The sequence below is a fragment of the Salvelinus sp. IW2-2015 genome, linkage group LG4q.1:29 (assembly GCF_002910315.2).
Source record: "Salvelinus sp. IW2-2015 linkage group LG4q.1:29, ASM291031v2, whole genome shotgun sequence".
Lineage (NCBI taxonomy): Eukaryota > Metazoa > Chordata > Actinopteri > Salmoniformes > Salmonidae > Salvelinus > Salvelinus sp. IW2-2015.
The window spans coordinates 70,526,226-70,542,320 of NC_036842.1; the positions used below are offsets into that span (position 1 = coordinate 70,526,226).

Sequence of the window (16,095 nt, forward strand, 5' to 3'; positions counted from 1 at the left end):
ATAATCCACATTAATTCTTTTTAATCGTTGAATATACAGTAGCAGCCTATAGGCCTACCTTTTTGTAGGCTAATTAGGCCACCTGACATGCACCACAAATAGCATATTTTGTAAAACAATTAAATGTACTTATCGGCTTTAACAGTCATTTTGTTCCACTTGATTTTTTTGTGTAAATGTTACTGCTTTGTTATATGCCTTATGCAACGTAAACGTCGGCACTTTAATGTACATCAACCAGAAGCTCTCAACCAATCGTGTTCGAGGACTCAACAGACCTKGTGAAGTGATTTAGCGCATTGATACATTGCGACGATGGAGACGGACTGGAGGGCAATCTGGACGCAATGTAGCTAACCAACGGGTCAACTATTAGAGCACGGTTGGCATCCCATTATTTCTTTCCATATATTATTTAGACCTTTTGATTCTCGAAGGATGTCGGTAGCCGGGTTGAAGAAGCAATTTCACAAAGCAAGTCAGGTAAGGAGACGACACAGTGCATTGTTAGCATGGCGCCATGTGGATAAAGCCCATACACTTCAGCAAGCAACCGTTGCCTCAGCGATAATTTAGAATGACGTTTTGTGGCAACGCGCCAAGAAGGGCAATGAATTCATGTCTTTATTTTAGGGCAGTATAGGCCTTACCAACCACTATCAACTGTAAAGACCTCTTGATAGGCCTATGCTATCTACACAGTAAAGCCAATAAACTGGGGATCTACAGGCATTTTATTTATAAAAAAATAAATAATGTTTTGTTATTTCACCTTTTATTTAACCAGGTAGGCCAGTTGAGAGCAAGTTCTCATTTACAACTGTGACCTGGCCAAGATAAAGCAAAGCAGTGCGACACAAACAACACAGTTACACATGGGATAAACAAACGTACAGTCAATAACACAATATAAAAATATATATACAGTGTGTGCAAATGTAGTAAGATTAGGGAGGTAAGGCAATAAACAGGCCATAGTGGTGAAATAATTACAATTTAGCATTAACGCTGGAGTGAGATGTCCATGACTGACCTACAGCTTCAGTCAGTTAACTGCATAACATACAATTGATGTATACTGAACAAAAATATGAATGGAACAATTAAAAATATTTGACTGAGTTACAATTCATATCAGGAAATCAGAAATCAATTCTTAGGGGCTCCCCCCAGACGATCCCGCAGGTGAAGAAGCCGGCTGTTGAAGTCTTGTGCAGGCTGGTCCTGGTTAGCGGTTGTGAGGCTGGTTGGTCGTACTGCCAAATACTCTAAAATTACATTGATGGTGGCTTATGGTAGAAAAATGAACATTCAATTCTCTGGCAACAGCTCTGGTGGACATTTCTGCAGTCAGCATGCCAATTGCACGCTCCCTCAACTTGAGACATCTGTGGCATTGTGTTGTGTGACAACTGCARATTTTAGAGTGGCCTTTTGTTGTCCCCCAGCACAAGGTGCACCTGTGTAATGATCATGCTATTTAATCAGCTTCTTGATATACCACACTTGTCAGGTGGATGTATTATCTTGGTAAAGGAGAAATGCTCACTAAGAGGCATATAAACAAATTTGTGCACAACATTTTTGAGAAATAAGCTTTCTGTGTGTATGGAAAACTTCAGGGATCTTTTTTTTCAGCTCATGAAATATGGGACCAACACTTTACATGTTGCATTTTTATATTTTTGTTCAGTGTAAATAAGGATATACCAAATGTCTTTGAGCTCTGATTTTGACATTGTTGGAAAGGGCAGGGCAGGTCAGATCAAATTGTATTTGTCACATGCGCCGAATACAACCTTACAGTGAAATGCTTACTTACAAGCCCTTAACCAACAATGCCGTTTTAATTAAGTGTTTACTAAATACACTTAAGTAAAAAAGAAATAACAAAAATTAAGGAGCAACAATAAAATAACAGTAGCGAGGCTATATACTGGGGTACTGGTACAAAGTCAATGTGTGGGGGCACCGGTTAGTCGAGGTAATATGTACAGGTAGGTAGAGTTAAAGTGACTATGCATGGATAATAAACAGAGAGTAGCAGCAGTGTAAAAATGTGGGGTGGGAACAATGCAAATAGTCTGGGTAACCATTTGATTAGCTGTTCAGAAGTCTTATGGCTTGGGGGTAGAAGCTGTTAAGAAGCCTTTTGGACCTAGACTTAGCGCTCCGGTACCGCTTGCCGTGCGGTAGCAGAGAGAACAGTCTATGACTAGGGTGGCTGGAGTCTTGGCAATTTTTAGGGCCTTCCTCTGACACCACCTGGTATAGAGGTCCTGGATGGCAGGAATCTTGGCCCTGGTGATGTACTGGGTCGTACGAGCTACCCTCTGTAGTGCCTTGCAGATGGAGGCTGAGCAGTGGCCATACCAGGTGGTGATGCAACCAGTCAGGATGCTTTCGATGGTGCAGCTGTAGAACTTTTTGAGGATCTGAGGACCCATGCCAAATCTTTTCAGTCTCCTGAGGGGGAATGGGCTTTGTCGTGCCCTCTTCACAACTGTCTTGGTGTGTTTGGACCATGATCGTTTGTTGGTGATGTGGACACCAAGGAACTTGAAGCTCTCAACCTGCCTCACTACAGCCTCGTCGATGAGAATGGGGACGTGCTCGGTCCTCCTTTTCCTGTAGTCCACAATCATCTCCTTTGTCTTGATCACATTGAGGGAGAGGTTGTTATCTTGACACAACACAGGTATCAGTGTGGTAATGCTTGGTTTCTATAGAGGAGGAACAATTAGGCTAACTTTTACAACTCAAGTGTGAAAATGAAGCATGAATCACACATAAGTGATAGTAATGCCTACAGCACAGGTATGAATGTGTAGGAGATTTTAAATCCTAATTGCATTCACATTGGGTGCCAATTTTCAACACCATTTCCATGCTGTTGCCCATATTGTTCTACTATTATGGGGGTGCCCTGATTTCATTTGAGTGCCAACCAGACACCCATGTAATTTAGAACCCTGCATTTAATGGCTTAGGCTTACCATGCATGCAATACTGGACTTACTATAAGCCTTATGTTTCTAAATGTATTCAGTTATGATTGGCCAATGGAGAGACTGCTTGTTAACCTGATGAGGACAGAGGGCGCTGTTTTCACTTTGGGGGAAAATCGTGCCCAATTTAAACGGCCTCGTACTCAATTCTTGCTCGTACAATATGCATATTATTATTACTATTGGATAGAAAACAAATCTAGTTTCTAAAACGTTTGAATTTTGTCTGTGAGTAAAACATTTGGCAGCACACTTTCTGACCAGGAAGTGGAAAGTCTGAAAATTATGCTCTGTTCAAGGGCCTGCCTATAAATGGCATGATACGTATGAGTATACATGTACGTCATACACCTTCCCTAAGATGTCAGAGGAAGTGAGAGAAGAAATTAAGTGATTATCTTGGTCTGAGGTGGAATAAATCCTCTTGGAATGACGTGTCCGCCATTTCCTGTTTTCTGGAAAGCGCGAAGATGAACCTGGAATTGCCTTCTGGAAAGCTGTCGTTATAGGCGAATACTATCTCCGGCTTTGATTTTATTTGATACATGTACAATATCATCGTAAAGTATGTTTTTCAATATAGTTTTATTAGATTATTGAAATTTTTTGGACGTTGGCGTGTTGCGTTTCTGTGTTTGTTGACGATGGAGAGCTTCGCGCCACTTGGCCAGTGTGTTGCTAATTCAAGAGGGAAAAACGATGTTCTAAATCAAACAACGACTGTTCTTGGACAAAGGACCCCTTGTACAACATTCTGATGGAGATCACCAAAGTAGGACCCATTTTGTGATGCTATTCATATATCTGTCGAACTGTGTACTAGTAGTTTTGCGCCCAGGTTTTGGCCACTCTCTCGCTATAACATAAGCCTTATGTCGTAATGAAGATATTTTAGAATTCTAACACTGCGATTGCATTAAGAACTAGTGTATCTATCATTTCCTATCAACATGTATTTTTTGTAATGTTTATGAATAGCTATTTGGTCAGAATAGGTGAGAGTCTAATAGAAATATCCGCACATTCTGGGAAAAAGTTGCTACGTTAGCATAATGGATAACCACTGATTTCAGCTCTAAATATGCACATTTTCGAACAAAACATAAGTGTATGTATAACCTGATGTTATAGGACTGTCATCTGAGGAAGGTTTATGAAGGTTAGTGAAAATGTATATCTTTTGCTGGTTTTATTCGCTAACGCTAACGTGCCTATTGCTATCGCTAACGTGCCTTGATGAATGAATGCGGTTGTGTGGTAGGCTATTGTAGTAAGCTAATATAAGGCTATATGTGCTTTCGCTGTAAAACACTTAAAAAATCGGAAATATTGGCTGGATTCACAAGATGTTTTGTCTTTAATTTGCTGTACACCATGTATTTTCAGAAATGTTTTATGATGAGTATTTAGGTATTTCACGTTGGTCTCTATAATTACTCTGGCTGCTTCGGTGCTATTTCTGACGGTAGCTGTGATGGTAGCAGCAATGTAAAACTGATTTATACCTCAAATATGCACATTTTTCGAACAAAACATAGATTTATTGTGTAACATGTTATAGGACTGTCATCTGATGAAGTTGTTTCTTGGTTAGTTTGGTTGGTTCTTGGTTAGTTTGGTTGGTTTCGTGCATGCTACCTGTGCTGTGAAAAATGTCTGTCCTTTTTTGTATTTGGTGGTGAGCTAACATAAATATATGTGGTGTTTTCGCTGTAAAACATTTAAAAATCGGACATGTTGACTGGATTCACAAGATGTGTATCTTTCATTTGCTGTATTGGACTTGTTAATGTGTGAAAGTTAAATATTTCTAAAAAATATTTTTTGAATTTCGCGCTCTGCCTTTTCAGTGGAATGTGGGAGGAGTTCCGCTAGCGGAACGCCGGGGCTAGAAAGGTTAACATGCATACAAATCACACAATTACCTTCCAGGCATAACATTTAGTTCGGTCTTATGCTAGTAAGTGTTCATGTTTGTACATGCTGACACTTCATACTCCTTGTAATGTGCATGCCAGCACTGACAGTGAGTGCTCTTCGAATGACCCGCAAAGGACTAGACATGTTGACAGTAAGTGTGGTTTGAAATTGTGCAGGCTTTATTGTTATAATCTAGTGGAAACCTTTACACTAGTTGTGTACATCCGTGTAGAGTTACACCAGTTTTTGGATGTTGTAAGGACTGGGTGCGAAGTCAGGCGCAGGAAAACAGAGGATTCAATTACAATGTTCCTTTTAATGAAACACGGCACTTCGCCCACCCCACTATACACTGGGTGCTCTACATAAACTGCCCCAGACACGGGAACGAAAAACAGTCAGTAAACAAACTCGAACATACATAACATAAGTCCGAACAAACACCAAGCTTACACACTAACAATCCCGCACAAAGAAACGGGCGGGCCGGCTGACTGATAAAGCCCAACTAATTAAGCACAAACACAAAACAGGTGTAACCAATAAACACATAAGGAGGGGGAGAAAAGGATCAGTGGCAGCTAATAGGCCGGTGACGARGACCGCCGAGCGCCACCCGAATGGGAAGGAGAGCCTGCCTCGGTCGGAGTCGTGACAGTTGTAGCCTAGGTTACTTTCACTTTACTAGTTACTTATTAGCAATATTTGGTTTTGCCAGTACAGGGCCCCATTCATTCTGGAGGGGGAAATAATTTTTTCGTCATTACGGTAGTCCGCCTTTTAATTTGAATGTTTTGATGCAAACATATAAATAAACTTCATGAGGAGAGTGAGCACGTTACCATACAAATTGTATACCAACTTATTTATTGAKAGAGAGTAAGATTTTTGCTTTGTCTTTTGCCATTATACACTCTTTCCTCATATTTTAATATCTTATCTTGCCACAGCTATTGAGTGAGAAGATAATTGGGGCTGAGGGAACAAAGCTGGATGAAGAATTTCAAAAAATGGAAAGGGTGAGGCAGGGCTTTATTACATTTCTATTATTCCTTTTTTACACAATAATTTGTCAAATTAGGTAGAACAATGTCGAACACTGTTCGGAATTATGTGGAGGGGACAAAAACACTGATACGGAATTTTCCCCTCTGTCATTGATTATTCTCTTTTAGAGAATTGATGTGACCCACAAAATGGTTCTTGAACTTGTGCCCAAAACCACAGAGTACCTCCAGCCAAACCCAGGTATGGTATCACTTGATATATTGGCCCAGTATAGGATTTCATTGTACAACAAAATGTATATGTGATATATTTTATGCCAATGCTAATATTGATCCATAGCATATAGAGCCAAACTGGGCATGCTCAACACAGTGTCCAGGATCCGTGGGCAGGTGAAGGCTGTGGGGTACCCCCAGACTGAGGGAATGCTGGGAAACTGCATGTTGCACTACGGCAGAGAACTGGGAGTCGGCTCTGCCTTTGGTACGTCAACAATTGTAACCCACATGAGCGAACTGCCTCTGCTTACAGTTGACACATATCATACCATATTCTACTACCACATATTTTATACACATTCAGATCAGGTTATGGGCCAGTTAGGCATAGCGATAGTTCATTTTTTGTCCGCCAACCGGGTTTGTAACCCAGTATCTAATGCTTTACATCCAAACACATACTTCAGCAGTTACCAGTGAGATACTTTAGGAGTCTCACATCTAAAAGTTTTTAACCCAACACTCAGCAGTTAAATCAATATCAATAACTTCCGGCGCCGAAAAGAGATGGCCGCCTCGCTTCGCGTTCCTTGGAAAATATGCAGTATTTTGTTTTTTTACGTGTTATTTCTTACATCGGTACCCCAGGTAATCTTAGGTTTCATTACATACAGTCGGGAGGAACTACTGAATATACGATTAACGTCAACTCATCATCGTTCCTACCAGGAATATGACTTTCCCGAAACGGATCCAGTGTTGGGCTCCCTGCCTGTGCCATTAAACCCCTACAACTCATCCAGAACGCCGCAGCCCGTCTGGTGTTCAACCTTCCCAAGTTCTCTCACGTCACCCCGCTCCTCCGCTCTCTCCACTGGCTTCCAGTTGAAGCTCGCATCCGCTACAAGACCATGGTGCTTGCCTACGGAGCTGTGAGGGGAACGGCACCATTCAGTACCTCCAGGCTCTGATCAGGCCCTACACCCAAACAAGGGCACTGCGTCATCCACCTCTGGGCCTGCTCGCCTCCCTACCACTGAGGAAGTACAGTTCCGCTCAGCCCAGTCAAAACTGTTCGCTGCTCTGGCCCCCAATGGTGGACAAAACTCCCTCACGACGCCAGGACAGCGGAGTCAATCACCACCTTCGGAGACACCTGAAACCCCACCTCTTTAAGGAATACTAGGATAGGATAAGTAACCCTTAAAAGATTTAGATGCACTATGTAAAGTGGCTGTTCCACTGGATGTCATAAGGTGAATGCACCAATTTGTAAGTCGCTCTGGATAAGAGCGTCTGCTAAATGACTTAAATGTAAATGTAAATGTGTTTTGCCTTCCACCCAATACAATGGATCTGATCCCAGCCGGCGACCCTGTGCGACGCCGAAAAAGGGGAAAACGAGGCGGTCTCGTGGTCAGGCTTCGGAGACGGGCACATCGCGCTCCACTCCCTAGCATACTACTCGCCAATGTCCAGTCTCTTGACAATAGGTTGATGAAATCCGAGCACGGGTAGCATTCCAGAGAGACATCAGGGATTGCAACGTGCTCTGCTTCACGGAAACATGGCTAACTCAAGGGACGCTAACGGAGTCGGTGCACCATGGTTCTTCATGCATCGCGCCGACAGAAACAAACATCTTTCCGGTAAGAAGAGGGCGGGGGGGTATGATTAACGAGAAGTGGTGTGATCATCATAACAACACACAGGAACTCAAGTCATTCTGTTCACCTGAACTCACAATCAAATGTACCGCATTATCTACCAAGGGATTCTCTTCAATCATAATCACAGCCGTATATATTCCCCCCGCAGACACATCGATGGCCCTGAACGAACTTTATCTGACTCTGTTGGAAACCACACACCCTGAGGCTGCATTCATCGTAGCTTGGGATTTTTAACAAATCTAAAAACAAAACTCCCTAAATTCTATCAGCATATCGATTGTGCTACCAGGGCTGGAAAAACACTAGACCATTGTTATACTAATTTCCCGACGCTTATAAGGCCTCCCCGCCCCCCTTTCGGAAAAGCTGACCACGACTCCATTTTGTTGATTCAGCCTACAAACAGAAACTCAAACAACAAGCTCCCGCGCTCAGGTCTGTTCAACGCTGGTCCGACCAATCTGAATCCACGCTTCAAGACTGCTTCGATCACGCGGATTGGAATATGTTCCGCATCGCGTCCAACAACAATATTGACGAATATGCTGATTCGGTGAGCGAGTTCATTAGGAAGTGCATTGACGATGTCGTACCCACAGCAACGATAAAAACATTCCCAAACCAGAAACCGTGGATTGACGGCAGCATTCGCGTGAAACTGAAAGCGCGACCACTGCGTTAACCAGGGCAAGGTGACCGGAAGCATGACGAATACAAACAGTGTAGCTATTCTCTCCGCAAGGCAATCAAACAGGCTAAGTTCAGTACAGAGACAAAATCGAGTCGCAATTCAACAGCTCAGACACAAGAGGTATGTGGCAGGGTCTACAGTCAATCACGGATTACAAAAAGAAAACCAGCCCCGTCGCGGACCAGGATGTCTTGCTCCAGACAGGCTAAACAACTTTTTTGCCCGCTTTGAGGACAATACAGTGCCACTGACACGGCCCCTACCAAAACCTGCGGGCTCTCCTTCACTGCAGCCGAGGTGAGTAAAACATTTAAACGTGTTAACCCTCGCAAGGCTGCAGGCCCAGACGCATTCCCAGCCGCGTCCTCAGAGCATGCGCAGACCAGCTGGCTGGTGTGTTTACGGACATATTCAATCAATCCTTATCCCAGTCTGCTGTTCCCACATGCTTCAAGAGGGCCACCATTGTTCCTGTTCCCAAGAAAGCTAAGTAACTGAGCTAAACGACTACCGCCCCGTAGCACTCACTTCCGTCATCATGAAGTGCTTTGAGAGACTAGTCAAGGACCATATCACCTCCACCCTACCGGACACCCTAGACCCACTCCAATTTGCTTACCGACCCAATAGGTCCACAGACGACGCCAATCGCAACCACACTGCCACCTGCCCTAACCCATCTGGACAGAGGAATACCCATGTAGAATGCTGTTCATCGATTACAGCTCAGCATTAACACCATAGTACCCTCCAAACTCGTCATCAAGCTCGAGACCCTGGGTCTCGACCCCCTGTGCAACTGGGTCCTGGACTTCCTGACGGGCCGCCCCCAGGGGTGAGGGTAGGTAACAACATCTCACCGCTGATCCTCAACACTGGGGCCCACAAGGTGCGTTCTGAGCCCTCTCCTGTACTCCCTGTTCACCCACGACTGCGTGGCCATGCACGCCTCCAACTCAATCATCAAGTTGCGGTGACACTACAGTGGTAGGCTTGATTACCAACAACGACGAGACGGCCTACAGGGAGAGGTGAGGGCCCTCGGAGTGTGGTGTCAGGAAAATAACCTCACACTCAACGTCAACAAAACAAAGGAGATGATTGTGGACTTCAGGAAACAGCAGAGGAGCACCCCCCTATCCACATCGACGGGTCAGTAGTGGAGAAGGTGGAAAGTTTTAAGTTCTCGTGTACACATCACGGACAAACTGAATTGGTCACCCACACAGACAGCGTTGTGAAGAAGGCGCAGCAGCGCCTCTTCAACCTCAGGAGCTGAAGAAATTCGGCTTGTCACCAAAAGCACTCACAAACTTCTACAGATGCACAATCGAGAGCATCCTGTCGGGCTGTATACCGCCTGGTACGGAACTGCTCCGCCCACAACCGTAAGGCTCTCCAGAGGGTAGTGAGGTCTGCAGAACGCATCACCAGGGGAAACTACCTGCCCCCAGGAACCTACACCACCCGATGTCACAGGAAGGCCATAAAGTCATCAAGGACAACAACCACCCGCCACTGCCTGTTCACCCCGCTATCATCCAGAAGGCGAGGTCAGTACAGGTGCATCAAAAGCAGGGACCGAGAGACTGAAAAACATCTTCATCTCAAGGCCATCAGACTGTTAAACAGCCACCACTAACATTTAGCGGCCGCTGCCAACATCTGACTCAACTCCAGCCACTTTAAAAATGGGAATTGATGGAAATTATGTAAAAATGTACCACTAGCCACTTTAAACAATGCACTTAATACAATGTTTACATACCCTACATTACCCATCTCATATGTATATACTGTACTCTATATCATCTACTGCATCTTGCCTCTTTGTAATACAATTACCACTAGCCACTTAAACTATGCCACTTTATGTTTACATACCCTACAGTACTCATCCTCATATTATATACGCGTACTCTGATACCATCTACTGCATCTGCCATGCCGTTCTGTACCACCACTCATTCATATATCTTTATGTACATATTCTTTATCCCTTTACACTTGTGTGTGTGTGTAAGGTAGTAGTTGTGGAATTGTTAGGTTAGATTACTGTTGGTTATTACTGCATTGTCGGAACTAGAAGCACAAGCATTTCGCTACACTCGCATTAACATCTGCTAACCATGTGTATGTGACTAATAAAATTTGATTTGATTTGATTTGATTTGAATATCATTCTAATGTAAGGTTCTACGCTTCAGTAAGTTTTGCCTCTTCCAAAAAAAGTACAGGCCTAGAGATGTACAAACACTTAGTACACTAATATCCTCCCTGACCAAAGATCTAGAGGTCGATCATATGACCTGGAATGTATTATAATTATTGAATAGCTCAGTTTATTCATTTTTACATGATGTGCTCAATAGAATCATTTTTTTTTTTTTTTTTTTAGATGTGTCTTCATGTCTGTGAATTCCATGTAGGATGTGCACTGGCGGACATTGGGGAGGCCTTGAAACAGATGGCCATAGCCAGAGATTCCCTGGACATCAGTGTGAAGAACAACTTCATCGACCCACTGCAGGCACTCCAGGACAAAGAGTTGAGGGAAATAGGGGTGAGGCTCATCTCCATCACTCAGAATAGTCAAAATGATTAAGGGAACAGGGAGGGAACAGCCTGAACGGGTATCAGATTAGTAGTCTTTGACCCATGTGCTGTAGGCCACTAGGCTTTGGATTTACGGCTTGTAGGCTTAAGGTCCTTTGATGTCTACCTATCATTGTAAATGAAGATCAAGTGCATTTTACGGCTGTATGTGTCATAAATGTATAATGTTGATTATGACAGTATGGATCAAATGCTTGTTCACAAGCAGAAGGGTGTTTTCAGATCCATATGTACTTATCATTCATTCTTCAGTACCACCTAAGAAAACTTGAAGGTCGTCGGCTAGACTTTGACTACAAGAAACGACGCAAAGGAAAGATACCTGACGAGGAGATCATGCAGGCGTGGGAGAAGTTTTCGGACTCCAAAGAGCTGGCAAAGAGAAGCATGTTCGACCTCTTAGAAAGTGATGTGAGTAAAAACAAAAATACTGCAATTCTACTACACACTCCCTTTATGGTCACGGAAATACCATAATAATTGTGTAAACATATTCTTCTATTCAGGATTAGTGTTATCAACCTATTATAATCCTGTAACAACTTGGGAGAAGTGTACGGGTTGGAAATATCCAAAAGTTTATTTTTCTTTATAAACAAGGAGATGCAAATTTCTCTAAACATGTTCATGAAAGTTAGCYTGTTGGCTCATTATCATGTATACTGGCCATGTGAGATTGACAATCCTGTGCTGATATCTATTGTGGTCGGGTCTTGCAGGCGGAGCATGTGACTCACCTATCAGCTTTGATTGGGGCCGCTCTGGACTATCACCGCCAGTCTTACCAAATCCTGGACAGCCTCAATCGAAGTCTGCAGGGCAGGTGATTGTATTAATCAAATTAATAAATACACTTCAGACAGGGACTTAATCATGTACTCAGTACTCAAGGCACATGTCATACTGCCTGGGTTTGGTTCATTGTTGATGGTTGTGAACTTGTGACCTTGTCTCTCCCGTTCTTTCTAGGCTAGCCATTGCAAGCAACCGACCAAAGAGGGAGCCCAGGCCCAAATCTATTAAGGTTAACACAATCAACACACAACAAAATGGATCTTCCCACAGATCATCAGTCAAATCAGTTATATCTTCAGGTGATTGGCTCAATTGTTGAYCAATTTTAATTTGTTCAATTCATTTCCATAATGTTATTTCTGTATTGTTTATTAGTGTAAATCATGTTTTACTATCGTAAAATGCTCTCTCTTTTGTAAATTGGGGCCATCTGGATGGTTCACTATAGCTTTCCCGATTTTAAGTCGTTAATATGTCCATTATAATTTATTGCAGATGCTCAGATAAGCCAAGCTGTCAATGGAAAAAGTAAGCACTGATACCCTAAAATGTATGACATTTCATGCATTTCAAAACAGGATACCAGTATTTGTATATTTCTATGCAGCAACTGTATGGGAAATAGGACTTTCAACTAAGATATGCTATTTCTTGTCATCCTTCTCCACTTATCCCAGATTACCAGTACACAAACATACCTCTAAGACCAGAGAGTCCCATCATCTGTAACCGTGAGTAAACCCACAGGTCATGGTACCGACTTCAGACCAAAACCTTCCATGATGTCCTGTCTATCATATTGCTGACACAAGCAAATGGAAATCATGTAAATGAAATTAAAAGGAAATAACCCGTATGTGCATAATAGTACTAACTGTTTAGATTGACTAATTAGTGGTCATCTAGTGATATCAATTTCAAGGCAATTGTGGGTCTCTTTCAGATGATTGTGAGGTTTTCCTAGACCAGCCTTGCTGCCGGGCGCTCTACCGCTTTGTGGCTGAGAATGAAGGAGAGCTGGGCTTCAAGGAGGGCGACCTCATCATCCTCACCAACCAGATTGATGACAACTGGTATGAGGGCATGATCAGCGGGGAGTCTGGCTTTTTTCCCATCAGCTACGTCAATGTCCTTGTGCCTTTGCCACAGTGATACCAGGGTAGCACCACAAGCTATGGGGGCCGGCTATGAAGTCATCACCTCAGAGCACTCTCTCTGGAAATCTTATTTTGCAATGAATGTCACTCCACTTTCTGATATGTTTATTGACAGAATTTTTTGTATTTCTGAGCTTATCTGTTAGAAGCATTTCACGATGGCCTTGTTTGGTGGTACTGTCACTTCTTCCTGGATCTGTGAATTCTTAATTTCACCTTATTTTCTCAGAGGCCATAGAGCTATTGACATGCAATGTCTTTGGGTGCTACACCATTTCAGACAGTCCTATGCAATATTTTCTCTCTCCCTTGAAAGCCCAGCTTAGTTATATTTGTCTCCATTGTGTGCTGTTAGGTGGCCTAAAGCTCACCTTTTGTTACTTTCCCCATCTGTTGTCTAGTGGTCTATCCTCAGCATAATAATGGGTAAATTAGTAGTGACACTTTTTAATTCGGCACACTTTTGTGATATCATGGAACACAATAGCTGCTTTATTAAGATTTGTTTTAGTCTTGGGACTGTTATTACCATATTCAGGGTCAATATTCATGTCTTCATTTAGCTCTCGAGAACCTAAGGGGGGTATACCCAGTTTACAGCTGGAACCTGTTTTGGGTTCTCTGAGGATTTTACGGACCACAGCTGGCTCCATGTGAACTACAATCCCAATGCTCTTGTTTATTCCTGACGCTCTGTCGAAATGCAAATGCAACACACTTGCGATACGGTTTTGGATATCTTTGGAACTTTACTTTTATATAAGCGAGAAATAATATTTCAAATACAAAAGATACACTTACTGTGCGCAGTTTAGGAAAGTTGCACCTAGTTGTTTTCACACACCATTACGACATCCTCTCACCTTGCACTCACATTTCCATTTAACCATTCCATATTTCCAGTGTTTACAAATAAAGCCGGGTGCAACTTCACTAAACTTTTTTAAGTATCTTAAAAAATAAAAAACMTTCATAGAAGCAACGTTCCAAATGTTTCTGAAACTGTATCGTGTGAGAGGCGCATTTGTGTTTAGACGGAGCATTTGGGGAGCGTTGGGAATTCCCCTCAGGCAACAGACAGCTTTGGGAGTAGACAGTATAATTAAGCAATAAGGCCCGGGGGTGTGTGGTATATGGCCAATATACCACGGCTAAGGGCTGTTCTTAGGGACGACGCAACGCGGTGTGCCTGGATACAGCCCTTAGCCTTGATATATTGGCCATATACCACAGAACCCCGAGGTGCCTTTATTGCAACTATAAACTGCTTACCAACATAATTAGAGCAGTATAATTGTTTTGGGGGGTCATACCTGTGGTATACGGTCTGATATACCACAGCTGTCAACCAATCTGCATTCAGGGCTCGAACCATCCAGTTTATAATGTTTAATATTACCGTCTATTGAATGGGCTAGCCTTCGTTGTGGAAGAGTCAGGGTTAAGACTTGTCTGCATATCAATTTGAACACGAGAAGAGGAAATATCTCTTATCAAACACCATTTGTGATCTTTATAGCTGTTTAATGTTACACTACACTTTAAAGGTGTTTTAGACGCGCGTGTGCTTTATCCACTTAAATATGATCCCTTTAATAGTTTTTCCCCATTCCACAAACAGTAGAAACACTTGTTGCCTTTAAGCACTTTTTTAATAATGTGTTGCTGTAGCCTTGACAATTACTGTATTTGCACACATAATTTTTCTTTATTAGTAAGGAAATACACACACACACAAGGTATTAATCACCTCTCATTTATATCCTATTGTAGGGTCTAGGAATAATATGTTGAACAAGAAAATATTTAGCTGTAAGCCATATTGTCAGAGATTTTGTGTCAATCACTATGAATGAGCCCAGAATGCTGTAATATCAAAGTAGTGTACATTTCTTTCCTATTTATTGTCAAACGCTTGCTGTTTCACAAATTGAAATTATAGTTAAATTACAATTATGTTGAAGAAATTACGCTAAGGAACAATCAAACCAGTTATATGATCATTGGATGTATTATCTTCTGTAAGTTAAAAAATATAAATGCAAAAATGTCAAAGATTTGACTGAGTTACAGTTCATATAAGGAAATAAGCTCAGGTGCATCCTGTTTCCATTGATCATCATTGAGCTGTTTCTACAACTTGATTGGGGTCCACCTGTGGTAAATTCAATTGATTGGACATATTTTGAAAAGGCGCACATCTGTCTATATAAGGTCCCACAGTTGACAGTGCATGTCAGAGCAAAACCAAACCATGAGGTCAAAGGAATTGTCCATAGAGCTCTGAGACAGGATTGTGTCGAGCCACAGATCTTGGGATGGGTACAAATCCATTTCTGCAGCATTGAAGGTCCCCAAGAACACAGTGGCCTCCATCATTCTCAAATGGAAGAAGTTTGGAATCACCAAGACTCTTTAGAGCTGGCTGCCCAGCCAAAACTGAGCAACCGGGGGAGAAGGGCTTTGGTCAGGGAGGTGACCAAGAACTTTATGGTCACCAACAGAGCTCCAGAGTTCCTCTGTGGAGATGGGAGAACCTTCCAGAAGGGCAACCCATAAGGCATTTTATTGTAGAGTGGCCAGGTGGAAGCCACCCCTCAGTTAAAGGCACATGACAGTACGCATGGAGTTTACCAAAAGGCACCAAAGACTGACCATGAGAAACAAGATTCTCTGGTCTGATGAAACCAAGATTCCATTTTTATTTTAAAGGGGTCTGAATATTTTCCAGCTGCATTGTATCAGTTATCCTTTTGTGCCGAATCCATTGCGCTGTTTCAGGTGCAACATTTATGGTCATGTCAGCAGTTTGTAGGAGGGAGATTATGATGTGGGAAGTGTAATTTCAGTAGATAAAGTTACTGGGGATCGGAAGTGTCCGGTGGGAGAGAGGCAGGTTGAGATAGCTAGAGTCAGTAGTGCAGATGGTGTCCTATGCCGATGGAGTGAAGAAATTAGGGGATGTGTCAAGGGTGAGGGACCCAGAGAGGAGTAGTAACTCTGCCAACA

General features: G+C 42.6%; 1 protein-coding gene across 2 annotated transcripts; it reads left to right on the forward strand.

Moving 5' to 3' along the window:
- Positions 1-295: 295 nt before the first annotated feature.
- Positions 296-13,310, forward strand: sh3gl3b (SH3-domain GRB2-like 3b). Of its 2 annotated transcripts, none has more exons than XM_023985573.2 (11): positions 296-382; positions 5,879-5,947; positions 6,104-6,176; positions 6,276-6,419; positions 10,948-11,081; positions 11,387-11,545; positions 11,854-11,957; positions 12,104-12,228; positions 12,425-12,457; positions 12,607-12,660; positions 12,873-13,310. In XM_023985573.2, the coding sequence occupies exons 2-11, from the start codon at positions 5,939-5,941 to the stop codon at positions 13,079-13,081; spliced, it is 1,044 nt and encodes a 347-aa protein (XP_023841341.1). In that variant the 5' UTR covers positions 296-382; positions 5,879-5,938; the 3' UTR covers positions 13,082-13,310. The 2 variants fall into 2 exon arrangements, with proteins under 2 accessions (XP_023841341.1, XP_023841340.1); XM_023985572.2 differs by having other exon boundaries at positions 352-483.
- The last annotated feature ends 2,785 nt before the right edge of the window (positions 13,311-16,095 follow it).

Coding starts and splice junctions, on each gene's coding strand:
- sh3gl3b (XM_023985572.2), top strand. CDS start 439: ATGTCGGTAGCCGGGTTGAAGAAGCAATTTCACAAAGCAAGTCAG. Junction 11,958..12,103: donor AATCGAAGTCTGCAGGGCAG/GTGATTGTATTA, acceptor CGTTCTTTCTAG/GCTAGCCATTGCAAGCAACC. Junction 12,661..12,872: donor GAGTCCCATCATCTGTAACC/GTGAGTAAACCC, acceptor GGTCTCTTTCAG/ATGATTGTGAGGTTTTCCTA.